General features: G+C 48.9%; 1 protein-coding gene and 1 pseudogene across 2 annotated transcripts in view; both read left to right on the top strand.

Annotated features, from left to right (window-relative positions):
- FATE1 (fetal and adult testis expressed 1) overlaps window positions 1-17,356 on the top strand; it is a 29,067-nt gene extending 11,711 nt beyond the window's left edge. For both annotated transcript variants that reach the window (XM_081808099.1, XM_081808100.1), the window contains exons 2-6: window positions 10,459-10,799; window positions 11,224-11,351; window positions 15,412-15,518; window positions 15,921-15,999; window positions 16,764-17,356. In XM_081808099.1, the coding sequence (XP_081664225.1) occupies window positions 10,694-10,799; window positions 11,224-11,351; window positions 15,412-15,518; window positions 15,921-15,999; window positions 16,764-16,895 (552 nt within the window). In that variant the 5' untranslated portion in view covers window positions 10,459-10,693 and the 3' untranslated portion in view covers window positions 16,896-17,356. The remainder of the gene's footprint in view (window positions 1-10,458; window positions 10,800-11,223; window positions 11,352-15,411; window positions 15,519-15,920; window positions 16,000-16,763) is intronic.
- LOC102743081 (ubiquitin-conjugating enzyme E2 H pseudogene) lies at window positions 7,663-8,406 on the top strand (annotated as a pseudogene).
- Window positions 17,357-22,403: the final 5,047 nt, after the last annotated feature.

The following is a 22,403-nucleotide window of genomic DNA, read 5'->3' as shown; positions in this document are numbered from 1 at the left end:
GGAAGGCCATTTGACCAAGGGCTCACAGACAGGAAGTGCTGCCCTCATCAAGGGGAACTCACGTCTCTCCTGAATGCCCCACACCCCGGCCACTCATATGACACTGCTAGTCTCCTTTGGAGGTTACTTTGCTTTTGTTTTCCCGTTGACTGTCCGTTTTTCTCCCCACTTCTTCCTTACACTTCGGCACAGTGGCTCACGGTCAGTGTTCAATGAAATAAAATGTGTTGATTGATTATATTCTCCAGTTAGGACCCAAGCTTCATGTGTTAGTTTGCTCGGGTGGCCATAACAAAGTACCACAGACTGGATGGCTTAAATGATGGAAATGTACTCTCTTACAGTTCTAGAGGTTGGTTCGCTGAGATCCAGGTGTTGGCGGGGTTGGTTTCGTCTAAAGCCTTTCCCTTTGGCTTGTAGACCACCCTTTTCTGCCTGTGACCTTGCATGTTCTTCCCTATGTGTGTGTTGTTGTCCTAATCTCCTCTTGGTGTAAGGGTGAACACTTTTGATCTCATTTAACCTCAGTTACTTCTTTAAAGATCCTATCTCCCAAAACAATCATATTCTGAGGTACTGGAGGTCAGGACTTCAACATCTGAATGTGGGGGGACGGTTTGGGCGGGAAACACAATTCAGGCTATAACATTCCATCTGTAGCAGGGGGAGACTTTGTTGCTCCTTATCCCAACCCTGAGCACATCACACACACTCTGGAAAAGCTTGGGGGTGGACATCAGGACTTCTCTGAGATGCTGGCAAAGACAGGGGCACCTTGTCAGGCTGAAATCAGGCCCCCCACAGCAGTTTCTTCCCTGCCACAAATGGACAGGCCTGGGCCAGTTGCCAAAGGTCCTAACAGCCCAGGTGGGATTGGGACAGAAGTGGGCTTCAGCATAGTTTTCCCAGGGTCCCTCTGAAGAGAGTGATGTGAGAACCCAAAGCCTGAAGAATAGACAAAATCTTTGTGTCCCCTCAGACTTTTTTATAGACAAAATATGTTGTTTTTTTTTTTTTTTTTAAGAATCACAAGACTAGCAGCTCCAATAACAGTAACTTTCAGCAATTTCTCTGAAGAACTCAAACTGCATGATGGATTCAGTTTCACCAGGCTTTATGTGCTACAAAAATAGAGGCTGGCTAACATTTCATATCAGACTGGTTACACTAAATCGCAACAGCACAGTGGGTGGGCCAGTCAGTCCTAGCGCTCCTGAATCCTGGGCTGACAAGGGCATATGGGGGTAGGTGCTGACAGAGCATGGTGTTCCAGAAGCTGGCTGTGTCCCTGCTTCAAGCCAAGCCATGGGGCCCCAGAAGGGAGTACAGCAACATGCTAGGTCCTCCCTTTCTGGAACTCTGGGCCTAGTTTTGTGGGGAAGGCATTAGACAAGCCACGGCAATGAACCATGTTGGACTTTCTGGTAGGGGAAGTCTGGGGGGCTGGGGCTGCGGGCTGCCAGAGAAAGCCTTCCTGAGGAAGCCAGGCCCAACCTAAAGCTTGAAGTAGGAATCAATCAGGCAGAAGAGCATGGAAGACAATTAAATCAGGCAGAGGAATGGCATGTGAAGGGGCCTAGAGTCCAGCAAGGCTATCATATTTTTAAGGAAACAGAAGAAGCCAGGGTAGGGTAAGGGGAAATTCTTGAGCAAGATGAGATTGGAGAAGCGGAGGGAAGGCAGCCCATGCAGGGCCCCGAGGCCACACTCAGGGCTGTAGTCTTTACTCTCTAGTGAGAATGGGAAGGCACTGAGGTATCTTTGAGAAGCAGGAGGATATGGCCAGGCCTGTTACATTTAAAATAATCAGTCTGCCTGTTATGTGGGTAATGGGCTGAAGGGGTCATGACAGGATCCAAGAGATAAGTATGAGGCCATGCAGTCATCCAGGCAAGAGGCGGTGACGGGATTGCCTAGGGGAGTGGCAGAGAAGACAGAGGGAAGTAGACTACTGAGAAGATTTTTGCTCAAACACAGAATTATATATTGAGGAGGTTGTATCAGGGTTCTCCAGAGACACAGAACCAGTAGGAGATGTATACAAAGATAGACAGTTGGACATACAGGTACCCCCCCGCTTTTCAAGTTTGCTTTACACCACTTTTATGAAAGACCTACATTAGTACCTGTTTTTGCTAACTGAAAGAAACCAGCAGAAGATTTTTGCTTTTACAAAAATAGGCCAAAAGCGACAACACTGTCCATTGTTCAACATTTATTTTGCAGTGACCTGTTCCAGAGGCTGTGTGCACCCACCAAGCTTCTTCTTCACAAGCTGCACTTGGCATCTCAGCTTTGAACTGTGTCTATGAGCATCTGTGCTTTATCTGTTTTTGGAAGTTTTTATTTAAATTCCAATTAGTTAACATACAGTGTAATATTAGTTTCAGGTGTATGATATAGGGATTCAACACTTCATACATCACCCCGTGCTCATCACAAGTACACTCCTTCATCCCCATCACCTGTTTCATCCGTCCCCTCATCCTTTGCCCCTCTGGTAACCATCACTTTATTCTCTAGAGTTAAGAGTCTGGTTCTTGGTTTGCCTCTCTCTCTTTTCCCTTTGCTCGTCTGTTTTGTTTCTTAAATCCCACATGTGAGTGAAATCATATGGCATTTGTCTTTCTCTGACTTATTTCACTTAGCATAATACCCTCTAGCTCCATCCACGTCATTGCAAATGGCAAGATTTCATTCTTTTTGATGGCTGAGTAATATCCCATTGTGTATATATACCGCATCTTCTTTATCCATTCATCTGTCGATGGACAGCTGAGCTTTTCTCATAGTTTGGCTATTGTGGACATTGCTGCTATAAAGGGGTAATTCTATTTTTAACTTTTTGAGGAACCTCCATACTGTTTTCCACAGTGGCTGATCTGTGCTTTATCTTGATTTATTTTGTGCATCTGTCAGCAAGAGGTGTCCTAAGGCATCAGAAAGGCCTGATAGAGGTTATTTTTTGGGTCTGAGGACACTCAAACATTTTTTCCATATAAATTAATAGTAATTGCTTCTTTCCTTTAAGTCATTTTGGTTTATGAAAGATTTCATAGGAATGCTCTACTTTTGGATAGCAGGGGAAACCTGTGCAGATATAGCTAAATCTATATATTTATATCTGTAATCTCTTTTTCTCTCTCTCCATCTATCTGTATGTATGTATCTATCTATCTATAGATATCTATCTATATATCTATATTTCTATCTATCTGTCTATCTATCATCTATCGAGATTGATTTATTATAAGGAATTGCCTCATGCAATTGTAATTATAGAGGCCAAGAATTCTTACAATCTGCCCTCTGCAAGCTGGAGATCCAGGACAGCCAGTGGTAAAGTTCTAGTCTGAGTCCAAAGGCCTGAGATCCAGAGAGCCAATGAGGGAGTTCACTGAGACAGAGTTCAGAGAGAGTTCAAAGGCAGGAGAAGACCAGTATCCCAGCTGAAGTAGTCAGGTAGGGAGAGAGAGAGAGAGCGAGAGAGAGAAACAAGGGGAGTGAGTAGGTGAATTTTCCCTTCTTCTAACTTTTGTTCTATTCAAGCCCTTAAAGGATTGTGTGATGTTCACTCACACTGGGGAGGGCCATCTGCTTACTGAGTCCACTGATTCAAATGTTGATCTCATCCAGAAACACCCTCAGAGACACATCCAGAAACAAGGTTTAATCTGGGCACCCCATGGCCCAGTCAAGGTGACACATAAAATTAATGATCATAGGTGGAACAGAACTATGCATAGTGACTGACTGGTTGGGAGGGGTGGGGAGAAGTCCCAGATGACTCTGAGGCTTGGGGGCTCAGACTGTGGGGTAGATGGCAGGACCATTCACTGGGAAGGGTCAGAGCAGAGGAAGAGAGAGGACAATGATGTGAAATGCTTCCAAGAAGTCAAGTAAGATGAAGAGTGAAGTGGGTTCATGGGAAGGAGCTGCCAGGAGGTTGCTGGTAACTTTGGTCTGAGGCAGTTTCAGTTGAATTGTGGATGAGAAAGGCAGACTAGAATGAGGAGAGGAATGTCTAGGAGGTAAAGGAGTGGAGACACTGTGCATGGTGGTGACGACATTTTCAAAGAATTGAGAAAGGCCAGTAGTATGAGTGAGACAAGACACCGAAGCAGGACAGTGTTTTTTCTTTTTTTAATATTCAGGTCATTTTAATTCAACAACTACTTAATGAGCTCCTACCAGGAGTCAGGTCTTGTGCTAAGTGCATGGGAGACAGACAGCGCTGAGTGAGGCTGACAAGGTCTCTGCCCTCATGGAACCAATATCCCCATGCTGGGAAAGATGTGATGATATTTCAGTGCTGAAGAGAATCATCCTGGTAAGGAGGAGAAGCTGAAGACCCTAGAAAATGCAGAGATGGGTCACTGATAAAGCTGGAGCACCTTTTATAATGAGCAGGAGGCTTCGTGGCCTCTGTGAGAATCCCAGCAGCTGGGCTTCAAGCACTAACTCTGCTAGGAGCTGAGTGCTTCATATTCTATGCCTCCTGACCTGCCTTTTCCCCAATAGGACCACTGAGGCACATTGTTGCTAAGTGAGGAGCTAGGACTCCAACCCCAAGAGGTTGCGGGGAGGGGACTGTTGGACTGCAGAGCCTGGGCTCTGACCCACCCCATCCTCCCTCGTGTGTGTTCTTTGTGTTAGGATCTGCCTGCTAGCTCTGTCTTGGGAGAGTGAAGGGCAGGTCAATGCGGCATGGGGCTGGAGGCTGCTTGCTGAGGCTCTCTTGAGCCAATTCTTCCCTTGGGACCGACCTCCTCCTCTTCTACCAAGGACCCTGGATCACCAATCTTAAAGCATTGGTTTGCTTCTAAGCCCTGCCACCGAATTGTGAAGTGGCCCAGCTTGTCCACCTAAAATGGGGGATACTGGGAGGAGTATCTGCTTGTTGGAAAAAACAAGCAGCTTCTCAGGCCTGGGTTTCTCAGCTTGGGTTCCTCCACCTCATTCTCCAGCTCAGAGGAGCAGCTGCTGCACCATTTTTTCCACCTCTTCATTATTGTTGGTCATTTTCCTTTGGCTTCTGATTCTCTTGAATTTTACATACACATCACATTTCGGTCTTTGGACATGGAAACAATTGGAAGCAGATACATTTCAATCTGAGGAGTCACTGTGCAGGCGAGGCCATGGACTCTGCCAGGTCACCTTATCTGACGCCCTTGCCGGGGATCAGGAGAGAGGGCCTTTCCCACCCACTCCAAGGGTTCCCTGTACATGGAGCAAAGGTAACTGACAGGCAGACAACTAAACCCCTCCAGGTTTCCAAATGTGCTGCCAGCTTTGGGGGCAAGGGATTCTCAGGCCAGCAGAGACAAGGAGCAGCAGAGACAGCAGCTGGCTACACCAGGAGCCCAAAGGCAAGCTTCCCAGTCTTTGCTCTTTGGGGCTATTCTGTCCCACAGGCACACAGTGCAGTCCTGAGTTCCTTTCTGGGCACCTAGCTAGCAACAATTCCCCTACACTCAGTTGCAGCTGTACGGCAGTTTTTCAGGCAGCCTGCTCCTGTGGGGGCTACTCCAGGGGCTGCAGGGAGGGCCATGACTGCCGAGATGCAAGCTTGGCAGTCAGGGCTGTGGCTCTGTGTCAGTGTCTTTAACCCACTTCTGCTGGGGCTGCTCCCTCCAGACTGGACCAGAGTTTGGGGGTGGGTGGGGTCATGACCAGCATTTCCACCCAGTCCAAGCCACCTCAGGAAGTAGTGAGCTGTCCAGGAGGTGTGCAGTCAGAGGCTGTCGGTGCTGGGAACAAGAGTCAGTCTCTCGCTCTTAGGTTGACAAAGCTTGAGGGACCACCCACCACATTTCCAGGAAGGCAGAGTGTAGCAGGATTTAGGGCAGCACTGCCTCAAAAACAAGCCCCCGCTACTATCCTCACAGACCTGTGGACTTCCTTCCTGTCTGTCGGCTTGTTTCTGTCTGCCCTCTAAGCCTGAGTTCCATGAAGACAGGAAATTTATCCCTAGTCTCAGGACCTGACACCCGGTCAGTCTTGATTCAAGACAGTCATACTGAATGAGAAGTGCCCACATTTGGAAATCGAGGTACTCCCTATAACCTTCTGCTGGTGGCCCTGTCCCTATGGGGGGGGTGCTGGAATGAGTCCAAAGGGCTGCCCCCATATGCTCCTGCCACTGATTTCCCTCTCTCTGCTTACGAGGTGGTCCTCATTCCCTGGGCCTTACAGTCCCTGAAGTTTATGCCTCTGTCCTCCCTGTGTCTTTAAGGAATGCAAGGCTCTGCTAGTCCTTCTTCCCTTTCCCTTCTGGTCGGGGAGGCCCTGGGGCTCCAGGGATGACATCAGTGCCAGCTGCTTCCAGAAGCAGGAAGGAGAATTGTTTACAGGTTCATAAGTTTCATTAGCAAGAGGAGAGGAAGCTCCCAGATGCCTGGGATCTAAGTTTACAGCCCAATTCAGGGTTGTTCGTTTGGGCTTGGGACTGTAGCTGCCTGAAACTGAGCAGGGCTGGGATGCAGTAGACCACTGCACCTGCTAGCTTTGAATGGTCTCTTCCATAGAACCCCAATATGAGAAAGTGACAAAAGCGAGCTGCTCTCTGTGAAGAGAGGCTGGAGTCTGCCCTGAAGCCCAGGTAGCCCCAGCATACCTCCCTGAAACCATAAAACAGTTTAAAACTGGGTTTTAGCCCACTCTTCCATATGAAGATGGGAAACAGGGGCTCAGAGCATGGGAAACAACTAGCCTAAGATGCCCCAGTGTCACTCCCAGGTGTACGGATCCTGGGCCCGGGTTCCTGGAGGCAGGTGGTCGGGCAGGCAGAGAGACAGACAGACATAAGACAAGAGCAGACAGGCAGGCAGACAGGCCGACAACAGTCTGCTCCGTTGGGGGGGGCTGGATGCCCTCTAGATTTCAGCACAAACTTGGATGCAATTAACTGGAATTGTTTGGCCCCCAGTGGAGGCTATGTGCTCATGATCACCTTTAGGGAAAAAGATGATATGTTTTCTTTGGAGACACTTAGCTTGAAAGGAGGGAGAGCTTTCATCTCCATCCCTTTCTGTTAATAAAACAGCTCTCATTTTAATAAAGATCCAAGCCCTCCAGCAGACAGTTCACAGGAAAGAAATACAGAAGATCAATAAACATATGAAAAATTGCTCAGGTTTATTCATAATTAAAGCAATAAAATTAAAGCAACAATGAGATAGATATCATTTTCTACCCATCATACTGATGCCTTTTAGAAAGTTTCATAATATCTTCTGTTGATAAGGCTGTGAAGAAAACAGAACTTTCTTCCTCTTGTTGAGGTCCCACTTGGCACAGTCTCTTAGGAAGGGCACTGACAATATCGGTCAATATTAGTAAAAATTGTCCACATACATACCCTAGAACCACACAAATTCCACTTCTAGGCACCTGCTCTACAAAAATATTTACATATGTGTGCAAAGAGGCATGTCCAGGAATGCTCACGGTTTCTTGTTTATAAAAGTGAAAAACTCTAGACACCCCAAATGTCCACAAGCGGATCAATAAACAGGGGCGCAGCTGTGCAGCAAAAGCTGTGTTTAAAAGATGTGAGGGAGATTTGTTCTGACGTGCAAGATCCCCAAGGCACACTGTGCACTTAAAAAAGTAAGTTGCTTGGGGGTCCCCACCCCCACTCGGCCGGACAGTGCCCGCGGGGGTGTGGCCACCTCCACCGAGAAGCCGGCGCGGCCGCGGGCTCCTCAGAGCCGGGGCCCGGGGCCCGTGATAGACGGGCCGAGGAAAGGAGAGAGGCGGCGGCGCAGGCGACGGGGAGGCAGCGGCGACACCATGTCATCCCCCAGTCCGGGCAAGAGGCGGATGGACACGGACGTGGTCAAGCTCATTGAGAGTAAGCATGAGGTTACGATCCTGGGAGGACTCAATGAATTTGTAGTGAAGTTTTATGGACCACAAGGAACACCATACGAAGGTGGAGTATGGAAAGTTAGAGTGGATCTTCCTGATAAATACCCTTTCAAATCTCCATCTATAGGATTCATGAAGAAAATTTTCCATCCCAACATTGATGAAGCGTCAGGAACTGTGTGTCTAGATGTAATTAATCAAACTTGGACAGCTCTCTATGATCTTACCAATATATTTGAGTCCTTCCTGCCCCAGTTGTTGGCCTATCCCAACCCCATAGATCCTCTCAGTGGTGATGCTGCGGCCATGTACCTCCACCGACCAGAAGAATACAAGCAGAAAATTAAAGAGTACATCCAGAAATACGCAACGGAGGAGGCACTGAAAGAGATGAGGCCCAGGATATGGAGTTGTAGTAGAAAAAGCACCTGCTTTTCAGAAAGACTATTATTTCCTAACCATGAGAAGCAGACGATAATATTCATATTTAAACAAAGCAATTTGTTTTATTACTAAACAAGGTTTTTATGAATAATAGCATTGATATATATATATTATATATCACCCTTTAGATCTTGAAAAAAAAAAAGTAAGTTGCTTATTTCTCAATAAAACTGAGAAAAAAAATTCCATGAAACCTTAAAAAAAAAAAAAGAAAGAAAGAAAGTGATAGACAAGAATTCCCTGGCCTTCTTTTCATTGAAGTGTGTACATGTAAGGTTACACATTTCTATGTGTTTTTCTTTTAAACTTTTATAAGGACTTTCCTACTATGTCTCAGGTACTTGCAAAAAAAAAAAAAAAAGTAAACTGCAGAATGGGCACGTACCTCAAATGTATGATCTCATTTGTGTAAAACACTGCAAACATATACACACATCTCAGCCAGATAGTCTCTGGACCCCTCCTTCCCCTTTCCAGAGGCATCTGTCTCGTCTCTGGGGTGGAAAGAACTTTGGGCTCTCTGGCCCTCTTTTCTGGGGAGCCTTCCACTGGGGTCTAGGTCTCTGTAAGCCCACCACCTACACTAACCATGAGCCATCCTCCAGGCCCCCATAAGGCTTGGCAGAGCTCTCTGATCTAGGGATGCTCTAGGCCTTCAAGCCCCCAAGGTTGGCACACTAGACAGTGGGGGCTTTCCAGCCACACTGTAAAGAGGGGATTGTTAGCTGCATTGTCAAATGGGGAGACTGAGGCCCAAAGAAAGGAAAGACTTGCTCAAGGTCAAATCATGAGATCATGATGAGGATGGGCAGGATGTAGGGTTGCCAGATATAAAATAAAGGATACACAGTCTCATGTGAATGTCAGATAAACCATGAATAAATTTTTAGTGCAAGTTTGTCTCAAATGTTGCACAGAGTGTACTAACACTAAAATCTTCCTTGTTGTTTATTTGAAATTCAAATTCAATTGACATTCTGTATTTGTATTTGCTCGATCTGGCAACCCTGGCCAGGCAGAAACCCATGGTTCCTGCTTCCCAGGCTCCTGAGTCCCACAAAAGCACACTTCTCTGCTCCTAAGGTGGCCTTCCAGAAAGCTCAGATTTCATTGCAGCTGCTCCCTGGATCTGGGAAGGGCTTCCTCAGGGCCCTCAGGAATGTCCCAGCCTATGTCAGCTGGATAGGTGGGGACAGGGAGGGGGCCAGGCAGCCCAGACCATGCCACCCTCTCTGGGCAAGTTCCAGCCTTTCCCTCTCTCTCTCACGCTTTCCTTCCTCCCTTCCTCTTTTCCTCCCTGTTTCCTCCTCTTCCTCCCACCTGGCCCCAGCTGTGCTTGGCTCCTTTTGCAAATAGCCTCCTTTTCCCCCGGGGACGTTGGAGTTATTCCCAAGAGCCGAGGGTTCACCTCTGGTGGTTGTATCAGTCAGCGTTCTCTAGAGAAAAGAAACCCATAGGATATATGTATGTATGTGTATGTACATAGAGATTTCTTTTAAGGAGTTGGCTCCTGCCGCTGTGGGGCTAGCAAGGCCAAAATTTGCAGGGCAGGCCTGCACACTGGAATCTTAGGCAGGGAGAGATGTTGCAGTCTTTAAAAAATTTGTTTTTACATTTGAGTATAGTTGACACACAATGTTATATTGGTTTCAGGTGTACAACATAACGATTCAACAAGTTTATACATTATGCTATTCTCAGCATGAATGTAGCTGTCATCTGTCACCATACAATGCTATTTTAATATTACTGACTATATTTTTCATGCTGTACCTTTTATTCCCATGACGTCAAAAGGCCATCTCCCTTCCCTGGGAACTCCAGATTGGGAGAGACAGGATGTGTTCTGCAGAGGATGCCTCCCGAGGGGTGCTGTGGCCTAGATTACTAGCCAGAGCTGGGCTTGCAGAAGCCATGACAGTCTTGGGATCTAACCCTGTCTTGACTACTGACTGGCTTTGGGGTCCTGTGCCAGTACCTGCTTCTCTTTATTTTATTTATTCTCTTTTAGTACTTGCTTCTCTTTAGAAATGTTGGAGGGTGGATCCCACCTGCCCCTCAATGGGGCCAAATCAAGTGACCTGAGAGCCAGGGTCGTTCTCACAGGCAAAGTTTCTGACACTTATCTTTCCTTCTAAGTTGCTTACAGAGTAGCAGGGGAGAAGGCTGTGAACCAAGCCAACAAGATACAGCAGGAACACAAGGTGCTGGGTCCAAGGCCTGAGCCCGGTGAGGGAGTCTGGCTCCACCCCCATATCCAGCTATATCTTGCTTGAGCTCCTACCCCTTGAAGAGCTGATTTTCCAAGTGCCTGCTCTGCGCCCTGCTTCCTGTGTATCCTTGGCTACAGCTTAAAAGTGAAAAACTGGCCGTGATGGCAGGAGGACCCCTTAGCATCAAGGAGGAGATGGAAACATCCCTGGCTGAAGAGCTGGTTCCTGGAACCTATACGCAAAACCAAGAGCACCTGGTGATAGCAGGTGAGGAGCCCCTGTAATGTCCCTTTCCTTGGGTCTCTGCACTTGTGCAAGGTGTGTGTATGGCTGGGCAGACTCATATATATGCATGTATGTGTGGCTACGGGTGTGTCTGTGCCTTGGTATGCATAGACATGTACTTGTGGCTTAGGGACAGGGAAGCTGGGAGGAAAGGAATTGGTGATGTGAGCATTTTGCAGCCTGTGAGAGAGTAGGATAAGGAGCGTGGCCCTCAGTAAATACTTGCTAAACTTTTGAACAGATGAACAGACTGAGGCCTGGGATCTGCCAATGGACAGCAGTTAATGAGTGTTGAATGATTCCTAAGAAGTTTGGGTACCTTATCCTCTTTCTGGTGCATCCCGTGCCCAGGAAGCCTTGGCACAGCCTCTATGGGTGTTCCTGGGGCTTTTCTTCTTCTCCCTAGAAATGATGGAGCATGGATCTCAGTCCCTGGGTGCCTCTCGGCGGCGACAAAAGTTGGATCCAAAGTCTGCTGGCTCTGCTGCAGGTCAACCGGTTTGGAATATGACTGCCACCCGGCCCAAGAAAACGGTACTGTATGGAGCCCTTGGCATGCAACGGCTGGGTTGGGGTTGGGAGTACAAGCTGCCTGATGATGGTAGGTCAGGCACAGCCAGATGTTGACTTGGGGGCAAGGGAGGAAGCTCCTGTGTACTGGTGAGGCAGTGAAGGCAGGGATGTCCAATGAGAGGTCACGGCCATCCTTTGGTAGGCTGGGAGTTCAACCTTGAGAGTCCAGAACACCTGAATCACATATTACTTGGGGACTACATATACACTTTACTCTGCAAAACTAGTGTGTGTGAAATGAAACTTTCCTTCATAAATAAATGAATGAATAAATCTCTATTTATATTTCTCTATATATCTATATTTTATATATAAATATTTATCTATATAAATTATAATTATATAAATTGTTTAATTATTAATTAAATAATCAGCCTGGGCAGGAACCAAGAGAACCAAAGGAGGGAAGAGCAGGAAAGAAAGCATCTGCCTGCAGCCACTGGGGAGTCCCACCATCCCCAGGCATGCCCTACAGTCCCTGGTCTAAGTCCAAATTCTCCCTCAGCCTCCCTAGTGATTAGATCACTCTAAGGGTCAAGTTTACCTGTCCATTTGGGTAGCTTGTAGTTCCCAGTTATTCCATGAAACACTAGTCTAGGTGTTGCTATGAAAGTATTTTGTAGCTTTGTTAACATCTACACTCTGTGGACTTTAAGTAAAGGATTACTAATTTTTGATAATGTGGATGGGCCGCATCTAATAGATTAAATATAAATATATATAAATAAAAAATATATTTCTCAGGGCTGGGACAAAAGTAGGGCAAATTAGGTTCTTATGCTCCCTTGCCATTAGGAATTCCAATCAATTGAATCTGACTATTTTGTAGCCAATCCTTTAAACTAATTTAATGTGAGTTAAGGAATGTTCTAGAAAAAAAATGGCAGGTACAATGTTACAAAGGATACTGGGAAAAGGCAGCCATTTTGGAGAGGAGGATGACCTGAATATTCTAGGGAATCACTTGAGTCAGGTAGTTCTGTAGTGGATTCTGTTAGCCAGGGTCACCATGGTGTTACAGTGTTGCAGAGGTTAGTGGGGAAAGGCAACAAGGTTGGAGAGTAAGGAGGCCTGGCTGTTCTAGGGAATGAGTTATGATAAAGGCCCAAATGATTCCTCTGCTAATGAATAAAGAGAAATAGAGCTCTCAGATCAGAGACCTCCTGGGAAAGAAAATAAACCAGAGATACTGAATTGGCTTCTTGTGTCCAAAAGTGGAATTCAAATCAAATTGCTCCAGCAGTTCAGGCTCCAGCAAGCCACCCATGCCCATGAGACTGAGGGAGAATAGGGTGTTTGAGGGGCAGTGGAGAGACATAATCTCTGGATTAATTATAGTTACCTATTAGGACCACAGGAGTACTTTAAAAAGAAACAGGCATTATACTGAATTTAGAAATTAGACATTTAGGGGGCGCCTGGGTGGCTCAGTCGTTGGGTGTCTGCCTTCGGCTCAGGTCATGATCCCGGAGTCCTGGGATCGAGCCCCGCATCGGACTTCCTGCTCGGCGGGGAGCCTGCTTCTCCCTCTCCCACTCCCCCTGCTTGTGTTCCTGCTCTCGCTGTCTCTCTCTCTGTCAAATAAATAAATAACATATTTTTTTAAAAAAGAAATTAGACATTTAGAATTAAGAAATTTATCAATTCTATTTATCATTTACTTTTGAGCCAAAAAAAAAAAAAAAAGAATGGAACCGTAACCACCTCTGAGAGAACCACAACATGAAAGGACAAAAAAATTTCATAATGGTGTTCCGCTGATTTGGGTGTGGGGGAACTAGTGTGCCTTGAAAAGTACATGAAAATAAAAATAACACTTTTTGAAATAGTAGAGGGAAGCTAGGACTTGTTGAAATTCATAGATTTTCTTAATCTCCATCAAATTGCTATAAAAGTCTTATGTTTTACAATGCATATAATTCTAAATAAAGGTTTCTAAAATTAAAAACAAAAAAGCAACAAGACAACTGGTTTTGAACAGTTAGACCTGTCTTATGATGGAAACCACAATAGGCTATCATCGACTTGCAGATGTTGTCACATTAATTCTTGTTATATTTATGTGTTAAAAACAAACTATGTTATTTCAAACAAACAAACCCCAGCCACCAGTTACTCATCCTTATTTGCCTTCAGATCTCTCAAAAAACCTTTTGTCTTTCTGATCCCAATCTGTAGGAAAATCAAGGGGATGGTGTAGAAATTGTTCTAAGAGAAACTCTCAATCAAATTCTCCTTTATAGTCCTGGGGTTTTCTTGACACATACTGTCATTTTCATCCTATTTTTGAGGTATTGTAAGAAGAAGATGAGGAGGAAAATAAAATAGCATGACTGTCAAGTACACACAGAAAAAGTCACACCAATATCTGTGTGCACTTTTGAGAAAGAGAAATTTTGCATTATTACAACAAATGGAGCATGATGGCAAAGTTCCTATGAAAATCCTTTATATAGAAATCATTCAACCTTGCAGTTTACTATTGCTCTTAAGAACATAGGAGGGCTGCAGATATTTCTCAGGTGACAGGTGAGCCTAGGTTGTCTGTTCCTTGTTAAGAATGAGGCAAATAGCGCCAACCAAGATTTCTGTCTTGGTGAGGTCTGTGAGACAGCAGGTTCTACTTCAGCAAGGTGGGCTGTGCAGGAGGCACCTGTAAATGCCAGAGTGGAGAGGACTCTGCTCTGTGGCACAACCACCCCTGCTTCTCCATTCATTTAGCTCAAGTTTGAACTCGGGGGAAAGTGCCTGGCTGCCAGCCAGGTGCAGTAAGAGGGCTGGATGACTCTTCCATGTACAGACCTTAAGCCAAGGCAGCTGTCCCCCACCCCCACCCACCAGGTCTTCAAGACCACCCCAGTGTCCCTGCAGCCTCCAGGTCTGGGTCCTCTCTGGCCACTGGCAGGAGGAGGACTCCCTCCTCTACTGCTCCCCATCTGCTTCTGAGCCACAAGGCCTGCTTCCCTTGGCTTTGTTTTCAGCACTCTCTGAATGCCACAGTCATCATTTGTGGCCTTTCCTCTCCTGTTATCTTCTTTCTTACAGGTTTTATACCATTTTACTGTCTTCACTTTCATTTTAATGGAGTCTGAAGTTCCCCTTCAGTGGTGTACAATGTGAGGCATCCTGGTATCATGGTTAAAAGCACAACCACTGGAGCTGGAGCAAAATATCCTGGCTTTAAATGACTGCTCTGCTACTTACTATCTGTGTGACTTGGACAAGTAATGTGACCTCTCTGTGTCTCAGTTTTCCAATCTTTCAAAATGGGATGATAGTAATGCCTGTTTTGAAGGGCCATGAAGAGGATTTAATGACTTGATGTTGGTAAGGGCTTACAGGGTGGCATGTGGCATGGTTAAATCAAATAGCTTGTGAAATTTTTCATCTTGCACTGGAAACCTAGAGCTGAGATTTGAATCCAGGTGGGTCTGGCATGTTCTGTTCCTCTATCACACATTGGCTCTTCAAGGCATGAGATACCCTAGCCCCAGAGCTGTGGGCCAGAGACATCCACTCCAGGTAGTCATTAGCAGATGGATAAAAATGAAAGCGCTGGGATGGCTGTGCTCACCCAGAGAAGGAGGTTATGGTCTCTCAGTGGCCAGGGTTCTATCCTGACCTCCAACACTTACTGTGTGTCCTTGGGAAGTACAGTCATTTGTCAGGCCTCAGTTTCCTTGGCTCTAAAATTGAGGTTTTCCATTCTCCTCTCTGACTCAGCTGATGTCTGCATGTGACAGTGCTGGCAGAAGACAGGGATCCCTGTCACTGCTCTTCTTTCCCCATAGCTTGGATGGCTAGAAGCTACTGAGGAGCATGGTATGGGCGGAGTTGTGGCAATTGGCCAACTTGTGGGATTCCCAAGCGCTTCTAGTGGTCTGAAGCTGCCAACCCCTGATTCCAGAGGATCAGGTACCACGTGACTCCTGATAGGGTACACCATTGGTCTTAGGCAGTGGGGGGCAGCTGCTCAGTTGAGACTGAGTAGGCTACTTTTACTGACCATTCCTTTCTTTAGGGGCCCCAGGTGCCAATGCCCAGAATGTTGAGAGAACCAGGCCATGATGATGCCCACCCCCAGGAGTATCCTGGTGGCTTCCAAAACATGAGATTCCACTATGAGCGGTAAGAAAGATCCCAGGGATCCTGCAGGAGGAAAGCTGGAGCTCTTTGGGCAGGGACCAGGGTGGACCAGATGGGCTAGCAAACAGACTGACCAGGAAGGTGTGAGCAGCTGGCTATTCTTGGAATGTTGGGGCTTTGTTGTCTCCTCATCATAGCCCCTGAACCTCCTGGTCTTTTGCCCATTTGGGGCCTCTGAGCACACTGAGGCTGGGCTGGGGTGGCTCCCAGCCCTCAGGTCCCAGGATCTGCTTACCCGGGAAGTGAAGGACTCAGGATGACAGTCATTGTTTAGAAAAACGCCTGACTTTACCTGCTTGCCCTCATAGCCTTCCTATGCTCCCTGCCATGCCTGGCCTGGGACCACCAGCAGCTCTCAACCCTCTGTCTTTTCTTATTTCCCAGCAACCCAGACGCAGATAGGGTGGCAGAGATTGGCCTGGAAGAGCTAAATGGACTGGAGATGGAAGTCATGAGAAGACAGGTAAGCATCTTTTGTGCTATGGACCCACTGGGAGGGTGGAAGCAGAATCATGGTGTCTTGGGGCAGGTGGGCCTCAGCAGCAATGAGACCACCCCCCTTGAAGTCATCTTAGCCTCTAGCTGTGGAGGTGAGGTTAGGCTCCCCTTCCTTTCCTCCCAGTCCTCAGGGCTCTAGTGTCCCATCTTGATGGCAGCCTCAGCCCTGCCTCTCTCCCTGAGATGTGTGGGAAGGGAATAGGGGAAGTCAAAAGGAGGACGAAGAGGCAACAGAAGAGGATAGAAATCTGTGCAGAGAGAATGGTGTTAAGAGGTCTGAGGGAGGGGTTGTCTTCTCAAGGAGAGGACACAGCAGGCCCAGAGGGACATCTGCCCTGGTGGCTGTCTCCGAACCCCGAGTGTCACCCATCCTGGAGCCTTTACTCTGGTGCTGCAGCTGCCCCCATGCCAGCCTGCTCCAGGACTGAAATGCCATTCCCTGCCTCCCCCCGCACAGCTGGGACAGGCTGGACTCTTCCAGACAACTGGGTGAACACCAGTGAGGGGGCAAGGCCGCTGGGCCTGCGAACACAAGCAGCCCAGCGCTCGGTCCCATGGGCCCACGCCAGCCCCTGGTTTCAATTGCTCTGCCTGTTTCTCATCCAGAGGCACTTTGGCCTCCCAAAGGGCAGCAAAGTCCCTTCCTGTACTAAGTTCATACTGTCCCCAGTGGTGAGCCATTGGCTTCCCCAGGAGAATCTCACTCACCAGCCCCTTTGGTCTCTGCAGCTGCACGTGATCACCAGCCGGCTGCGAGCCCTGGAGGACCAGGGTGCCACCTGGCGCCACAGGGATGCTCTGTTCTTCACCATGCTGGTGTCGGCCTGCGTCGCCAACCTGTGGCTGTGGATGCGCCAGTGATGCCTCATGCCGCCTGAGCCCACTTCTCCTTCCTCTTCTTCCCTTTTCTCCCTGGGCCGCCCTTGTCCATCTTCCTTCCATCACCCCGCAGTCCTTAGCAGCGTCAGAGCCATTTTCTAACTCTGATTACACAGCTTGCCTGCGGGAGGCCCTAGCAGCTGGGAGGTAAAAGAAGTGTGGCATTCCAAAAGTCTGAATGGGCTGAAATGTAGCCACTTTGGAGGGTGAGGAAGGTGGCATCTCGTCCCCAGAGTAACACCAGTGGCAGGTGTTTCCTGCTTGCCCATCAGGGCTCCATAGTGACCATCTCAGAGCTGAAACTTGCCTCTGTGCCCTCAGTGTCCCTTCTGTTCCATCCTCTGTGGCAGGGGCTTGGCTCTGCATTCCCAATTTTCTTCCACTTTGTGTACAGGGCTCTACACAGAAAATGCACTCAATAAAATTTCACTGATAGCAGCAAACACTGGTGGTTGAGCTTCTTACATCCAGGATTCATGTAGGGACAGCCCCTCTGGACAAAGTCACTGTTGCAGGGACCAGGCTGATGCCCCAACCCAAGGGTCCTGGTTCTCTCCCTTCCCTCCTCTTCAAAGTCCCCCGCCCAGGCAGGGAGCCTTTTTAGGGGCAGGGCTTGGCAAAGTCCTTCCTGTTGGGCTCATGACAGTGAGTGCTTGTGGGTAAGCTGTTCTTCAACAGCTTCTCTGGGCCAGGCATTGCAGGGACTCAATCAGAGGAAACCTGGAATGCACCAGAAACCTTTCCATTTGCCCAGGAGGAAATTGAGCCCTGGAGAGGGAGAACATCATCCAGGGTCATCCAGGTCTAGAATGGGTTTTCTTGTGTTCCAGCCTCGAGCTCTGCCTGTCTCATATAGACTGACTGAGGGCAAGACCCTTACTCAGCTGTGGAGGCTGGATGGGAGGTCACATGGAGGGGCTTTGAATCCCTCTCCCCCATGTCCACAGCCCCATGAAGCTAACCTCACACAGGGCAGATTGCTGGTAGGACAGTGGGACTTGGGTTGAGCAAATGGGAGCATTGCTGCTTAGGGCCCGACCATGGGGCAGATGTGCTGGGCTGCAGGAGGCTTTGGGAAAAACTGTTGCCCCTTTCCCTGGGGCCAAGAGATAAATACACATCTCTTGGGGGGCAGGGACCCAGAAAGTTCTTATTGGCTTTAGTGGCTAACTGGACCTTCCTAATCTGTCAGGGCATCTCCATCTATAAAGGTAGGAAAGTATGTTAGTCATTAGATATAAAATAAACATGACTGTATGTGTGTGTATGTCTGTGTCTGTATGTGTGTATGAGAGAGAGAGAGAGAGAGAGAAAGAGACAGAGACAAAGAGACAGAGATAGAAAGACAGAGATAGAGATAGTGGGAGGACAGGGAGGATGAGAGAGACTGGGACAGGGATGGAAGGAAGAAGGGAAGGAAAGACAGAGACTGGAGCTGTAAGCCTGCTTTGTCCCTGCCCCACCCTTCTCTGGTGATCAATGGCCCCCATACAATGAGGGGGTTCTTCTACTCTTGACTCTCAGGGGCCTCCTGTCAGCCCTGTGGGATACCATGCATGTGGCCATTGGGGCTTGGGCCCTGCCGAAAGTGGAGACAAGAACACTTAATGAAGAAACGGTTGGGAACTTCCCTCTCTGGTCCCAGAGTAGAGAGGGTAATGGAGTGCCAGAGGAAAGCCCTCTGTGGAATGGGGAGAGAGTGGCATCCAGACACAAGTGTTTCTAGTTGGGAAAGCCAAGAGGCCTGGGGAGAACCTGGAGCCTCCCTGCCACCTCCAAATGGGCCCTGGTGCCCAGGAATCATCTGAGGACTAAGAGGAAGGCTGGGGAACCTCCTTGCAGGCCACCCCTCCCCTCCCCACAGCCTCAGGGCAGACCAGGGCCCAAAGGTGCAGGGACTTATTGGGCAACAGCCACAATCCCAAAGTCCCCACTGCCTTTGAGGACATGGAAGGAGGCCAGCCAAGCAGAGTGGAGAGGCCTGGATTTAAGGATGCCAGAAGGCCTGCCCTTGAGTGGCTCTCTGAAAGTTGCCCCTTTCTTCTGTTCCAGCTGGCTGTGCCAGAAGGCTCAGAGGAAGAGAAGGGTGCTGCGGGTCAGGGCAAGGCCTACCCTTTGGGACATGGGTGTGCATGTGTGTGTGTAAGCAGACACGGACATGTTTTCAAAAGAAGTCTGGCTAAAAATATGTTGCAAAACAAAGGTTCTCCCTTGGGAGCAATTTAGCTGAGATGCAAATAAACAGTGTGGCAGTCCCCTGGAGAACTGCCTCCTGGGCTAGGTGAGCTAAGGTGGAGCACTTGCCTAGACCCTGACTACCCTCCATACCTTACCTTGTGGTGTGACTGCTTGGCTGTTGCTAGCCCTGCCTGCCTGCTCCATCTACAGAGGCAAGAGCTGCCCCATGATGGCCTCCATGATGACCTGGGAGATAGGCAGTGGGCTCCTCTACAGAGTTCTGTGAGGGGCCCTATTGTAGGGGCTGGCACCTCCTACCAAGCCTTCTGGCTAAAATCTGTCGCGTTCATCTACCCCCTTGATGCTATTTAGCCCAACCCATCTCCCAAGAAGCCTTGAACTTCCCCATGGGCTGGTGGGAGAGGGGAAGGACTCATTCATACTTGGCTGTGGGGGAGGGGGTTCTTCTGCAGTGTGTTGTTTATCATTCCTCTGTGAAACTTCCTCTGGGCTGCCCAGGCTTGGCATTAGAGGGGTACGTAGTTGGTTCCTGCACTGGATCAGGAGCTGCTAAAGGGAAGGGACTAACTTCCATTGCCTTCTGTATCTCTGGCATCTAGCAGAAATAAAGGGCTGGTAGGATGGCATCTTGACCAGAGTCCCTGGAGAGCAATTCTGGCCTCCTGAATTGAGGGCTGGACTTGCCTTGGTCTTACAAGCCTGGTCTTTAGGGCATGCCCACTGTGGAAAAACCTCTGGCATAAAAGTAAGTCAATTTTGACCACTACTTTCTCTGGTGCACCTACTATGAGCTAGCACATTGCATGTAAAAAATAATTACACGAGTCCTGCTTGATGATATCCTCCTGAAAAAGGCAAACATTACAGGTGTAGCTAAAGAAGCCCCTTGTCCCACAGTGTTAAGCCCTGCTATAGAACTAACTCCCATGGTCAGCTTGGTGTGCATCCTTGCAAACTCTCACTGTCACATATGTGACAGCCGTCAGTGACCTCCTAGTGCTGCATAGATATGTGTACCTGTATGTGTCCTGGGCTTTGTGCATGGGATCTCATGTAAGCCACCCCACACAACCCACTGAGGGATGGGCCGGTTCCCTAGATGTGTGTGCAGGTGGGGAAAGCAGTAAACCTCTGGTCATGCCTGCCCCACTGGGCTGGCCCTTAAACTCTTGCCAGCCTTGGCAGATGCAGATGCTGAAATTCAATATTCTGGTTCTTCTGTCTCAGGTTGGCTTCCCAGGCAGAAGAAAGTGGGCATGTGGAAAGATGTGAGGTGCACAGAGGGGGCTTTGTTGTACCCAGCCTCTTGAAAAGGAGCTAATGATTTGCCACCCAAGGGTTTTTGCCCTCTTTCACTTCCCCAGCCATGGCCCCTCTTAGAGGCCAAGTCCAGGGGGCCCTGGAGAAGAAGGAATGGCTTCCTTTCCAACCTTGCTCCACCCCAGGAACCTCTTTTCTCTCCCAGGTTTCTTCCTGGCTTGTCATCTGGCAGGTAGGCTGGCCAGGACTGTGACCAAGGTGGGAGGCAGGTGCATGGGGGCAGTGAGCTGGCAGCTTTGAGTCCCCAGACACAAAGCCCTGAGTGATGCATGCTCCATGTAAGCGAGGGCTCCTCAGGGAGCTTGGGATGGGGAGGGGCTGGCTCCTGGGTCTGAGCAGACAAGCAGCTTCCACAGTCAGGCAGCCCAGCAACCAGCCCTCACCTGCTTACAGCCTGAGGTGTACGGGGCCCATAGTGAGAGGGTCACGCATCCAGCCAGCAGGCCCGACAGCTTCTCCAGTGGGTGGGTGCCACCCTGGGCCAGGGTCTTGAGCTTGCTGCAGCCATGGGCATGAGCTCCTCTGAGCCACTGTCAGTCTCCCCTGCTGGTGTCAGGCAGGGTGAGGCAGCTCTCTGAGAAGCTGCCAGCTGTGTGGGGGTTCAGGGACCCCAGTGGCCTGGGAACAGGAACACCAGGAGGTCACTGCTGGCTTCAGGCACTGATGAGCCCCCAGGGGCTTGTCTCTGATTGGAGGCTTCACAGAAGGGCCAATGGATGCTGACTGTGGTCAAGGGACACCCTGCCTCTGAAGTCATCTGATTGGTAAGGAAAGGGGCTGGCATTGGGTTGAGGCAGACACTGATCAAGGGCTGGCACCTTCTTGTAGCCAGAGCTGATGGCCTCCATGGAGTAGGAGCTGGAGCCCATGAAAGTGTGCAGGTCTTAGAGCCTGTGTTGACATGGGCTTTCATATGACTGGACTTTCCCAGCTGAGGGAAAGTGGCTGTGTGGGGAAACATTGTCTCTCGTCAAAGCAGCTGAATGAAATCCTGGGGCCTCTAGGAGTATGAAGACACAGAGTGCCATGTTAGGCTTGGCCCAAGGCAGCTAAGTCTTTGTTCTCTTCTAGGAGAGTGACTGGAGAAGACTTGGAGTACAGGGCCTGAGGGGCTGAGGGGCTGCTTGGCCAGGCAGGCTTTGGTAGGAGAGAAGGAAAAGCCTATGGACCTTACAACCCACCCCTACCTCCACTCTGCCTGGCCCAGGGCATTTCTGGGCATCCCAGACTCAAAGTCTGGGGGGTATGCCACCTGGAGCTCCATGGCTCTCTGCATATGAGAAGTAATGGAGGTAGGGGCAGGGGTTATGTAATGCTTCTCCCAGAAACCCTACTGGATTACAGTTTTTGCTTTCAGTCCTTCAAATGCACCCTGGCTTCTTCAGAAGAGCCTTGAGGGAGAGTGTCTACTGCAGGTCTCTCAGGCTTTGGGAGCCAGCCCCTCTGCCATTTGGGCAAAAGCATCTGCAATGAAGTTTTTAGAGCTTCTAGCTGAGGGAAGATTCCAGAGCCTGGCCTGGGGCAGAGACAGGCTCTCCATTTTGGTCCTTCAGCTGAGCTTGACCCCAGACCAGGAAGTGTCAGCTCCATCCAGGAAGTGTCAGCTCCATCCATGTTGGCCTGTGGCCGTAAGAGACAGCTAATGTTGGGGTGGCCTGGTCTCTAGATTTCCTGCCACTGTCCTGGCCCTGCTGTTGACAGAGCATGAGCAGAGTCCTTAGCATTACTTGTTAGGCGAGGCCTCCTGGGTGGTGGCTGCCTTCCCTAGAGGAAGTTGACACTGAGTGCTTAGACTGGGCACGTGTGCTTTGAGTTGAACCCCAACTGGCTGACAAGGTGTATACCTGGTTGGCCTTTGGATGCCATGGTTGCCTCAGAACTGCCAGGACAAGACCTAGCCACACCCCACCAGGTTCCAACATGAGATGACCCCACAAGAGATGAGGCTGCAAAGGTGGGTCTGGTGAGATC

Source organism: Leptonychotes weddellii, chromosome X (assembly GCF_054177405.1).
Source record: "Leptonychotes weddellii isolate Sample4059 chromosome X, ASM5417740v2, whole genome shotgun sequence".
NCBI lineage: Eukaryota > Metazoa > Chordata > Mammalia > Carnivora > Phocidae > Leptonychotes > Leptonychotes weddellii.
The sequence above is the reverse complement of the archived record's forward strand: the minus strand, read 5'-3'. Positions and strand labels throughout refer to the sequence as shown.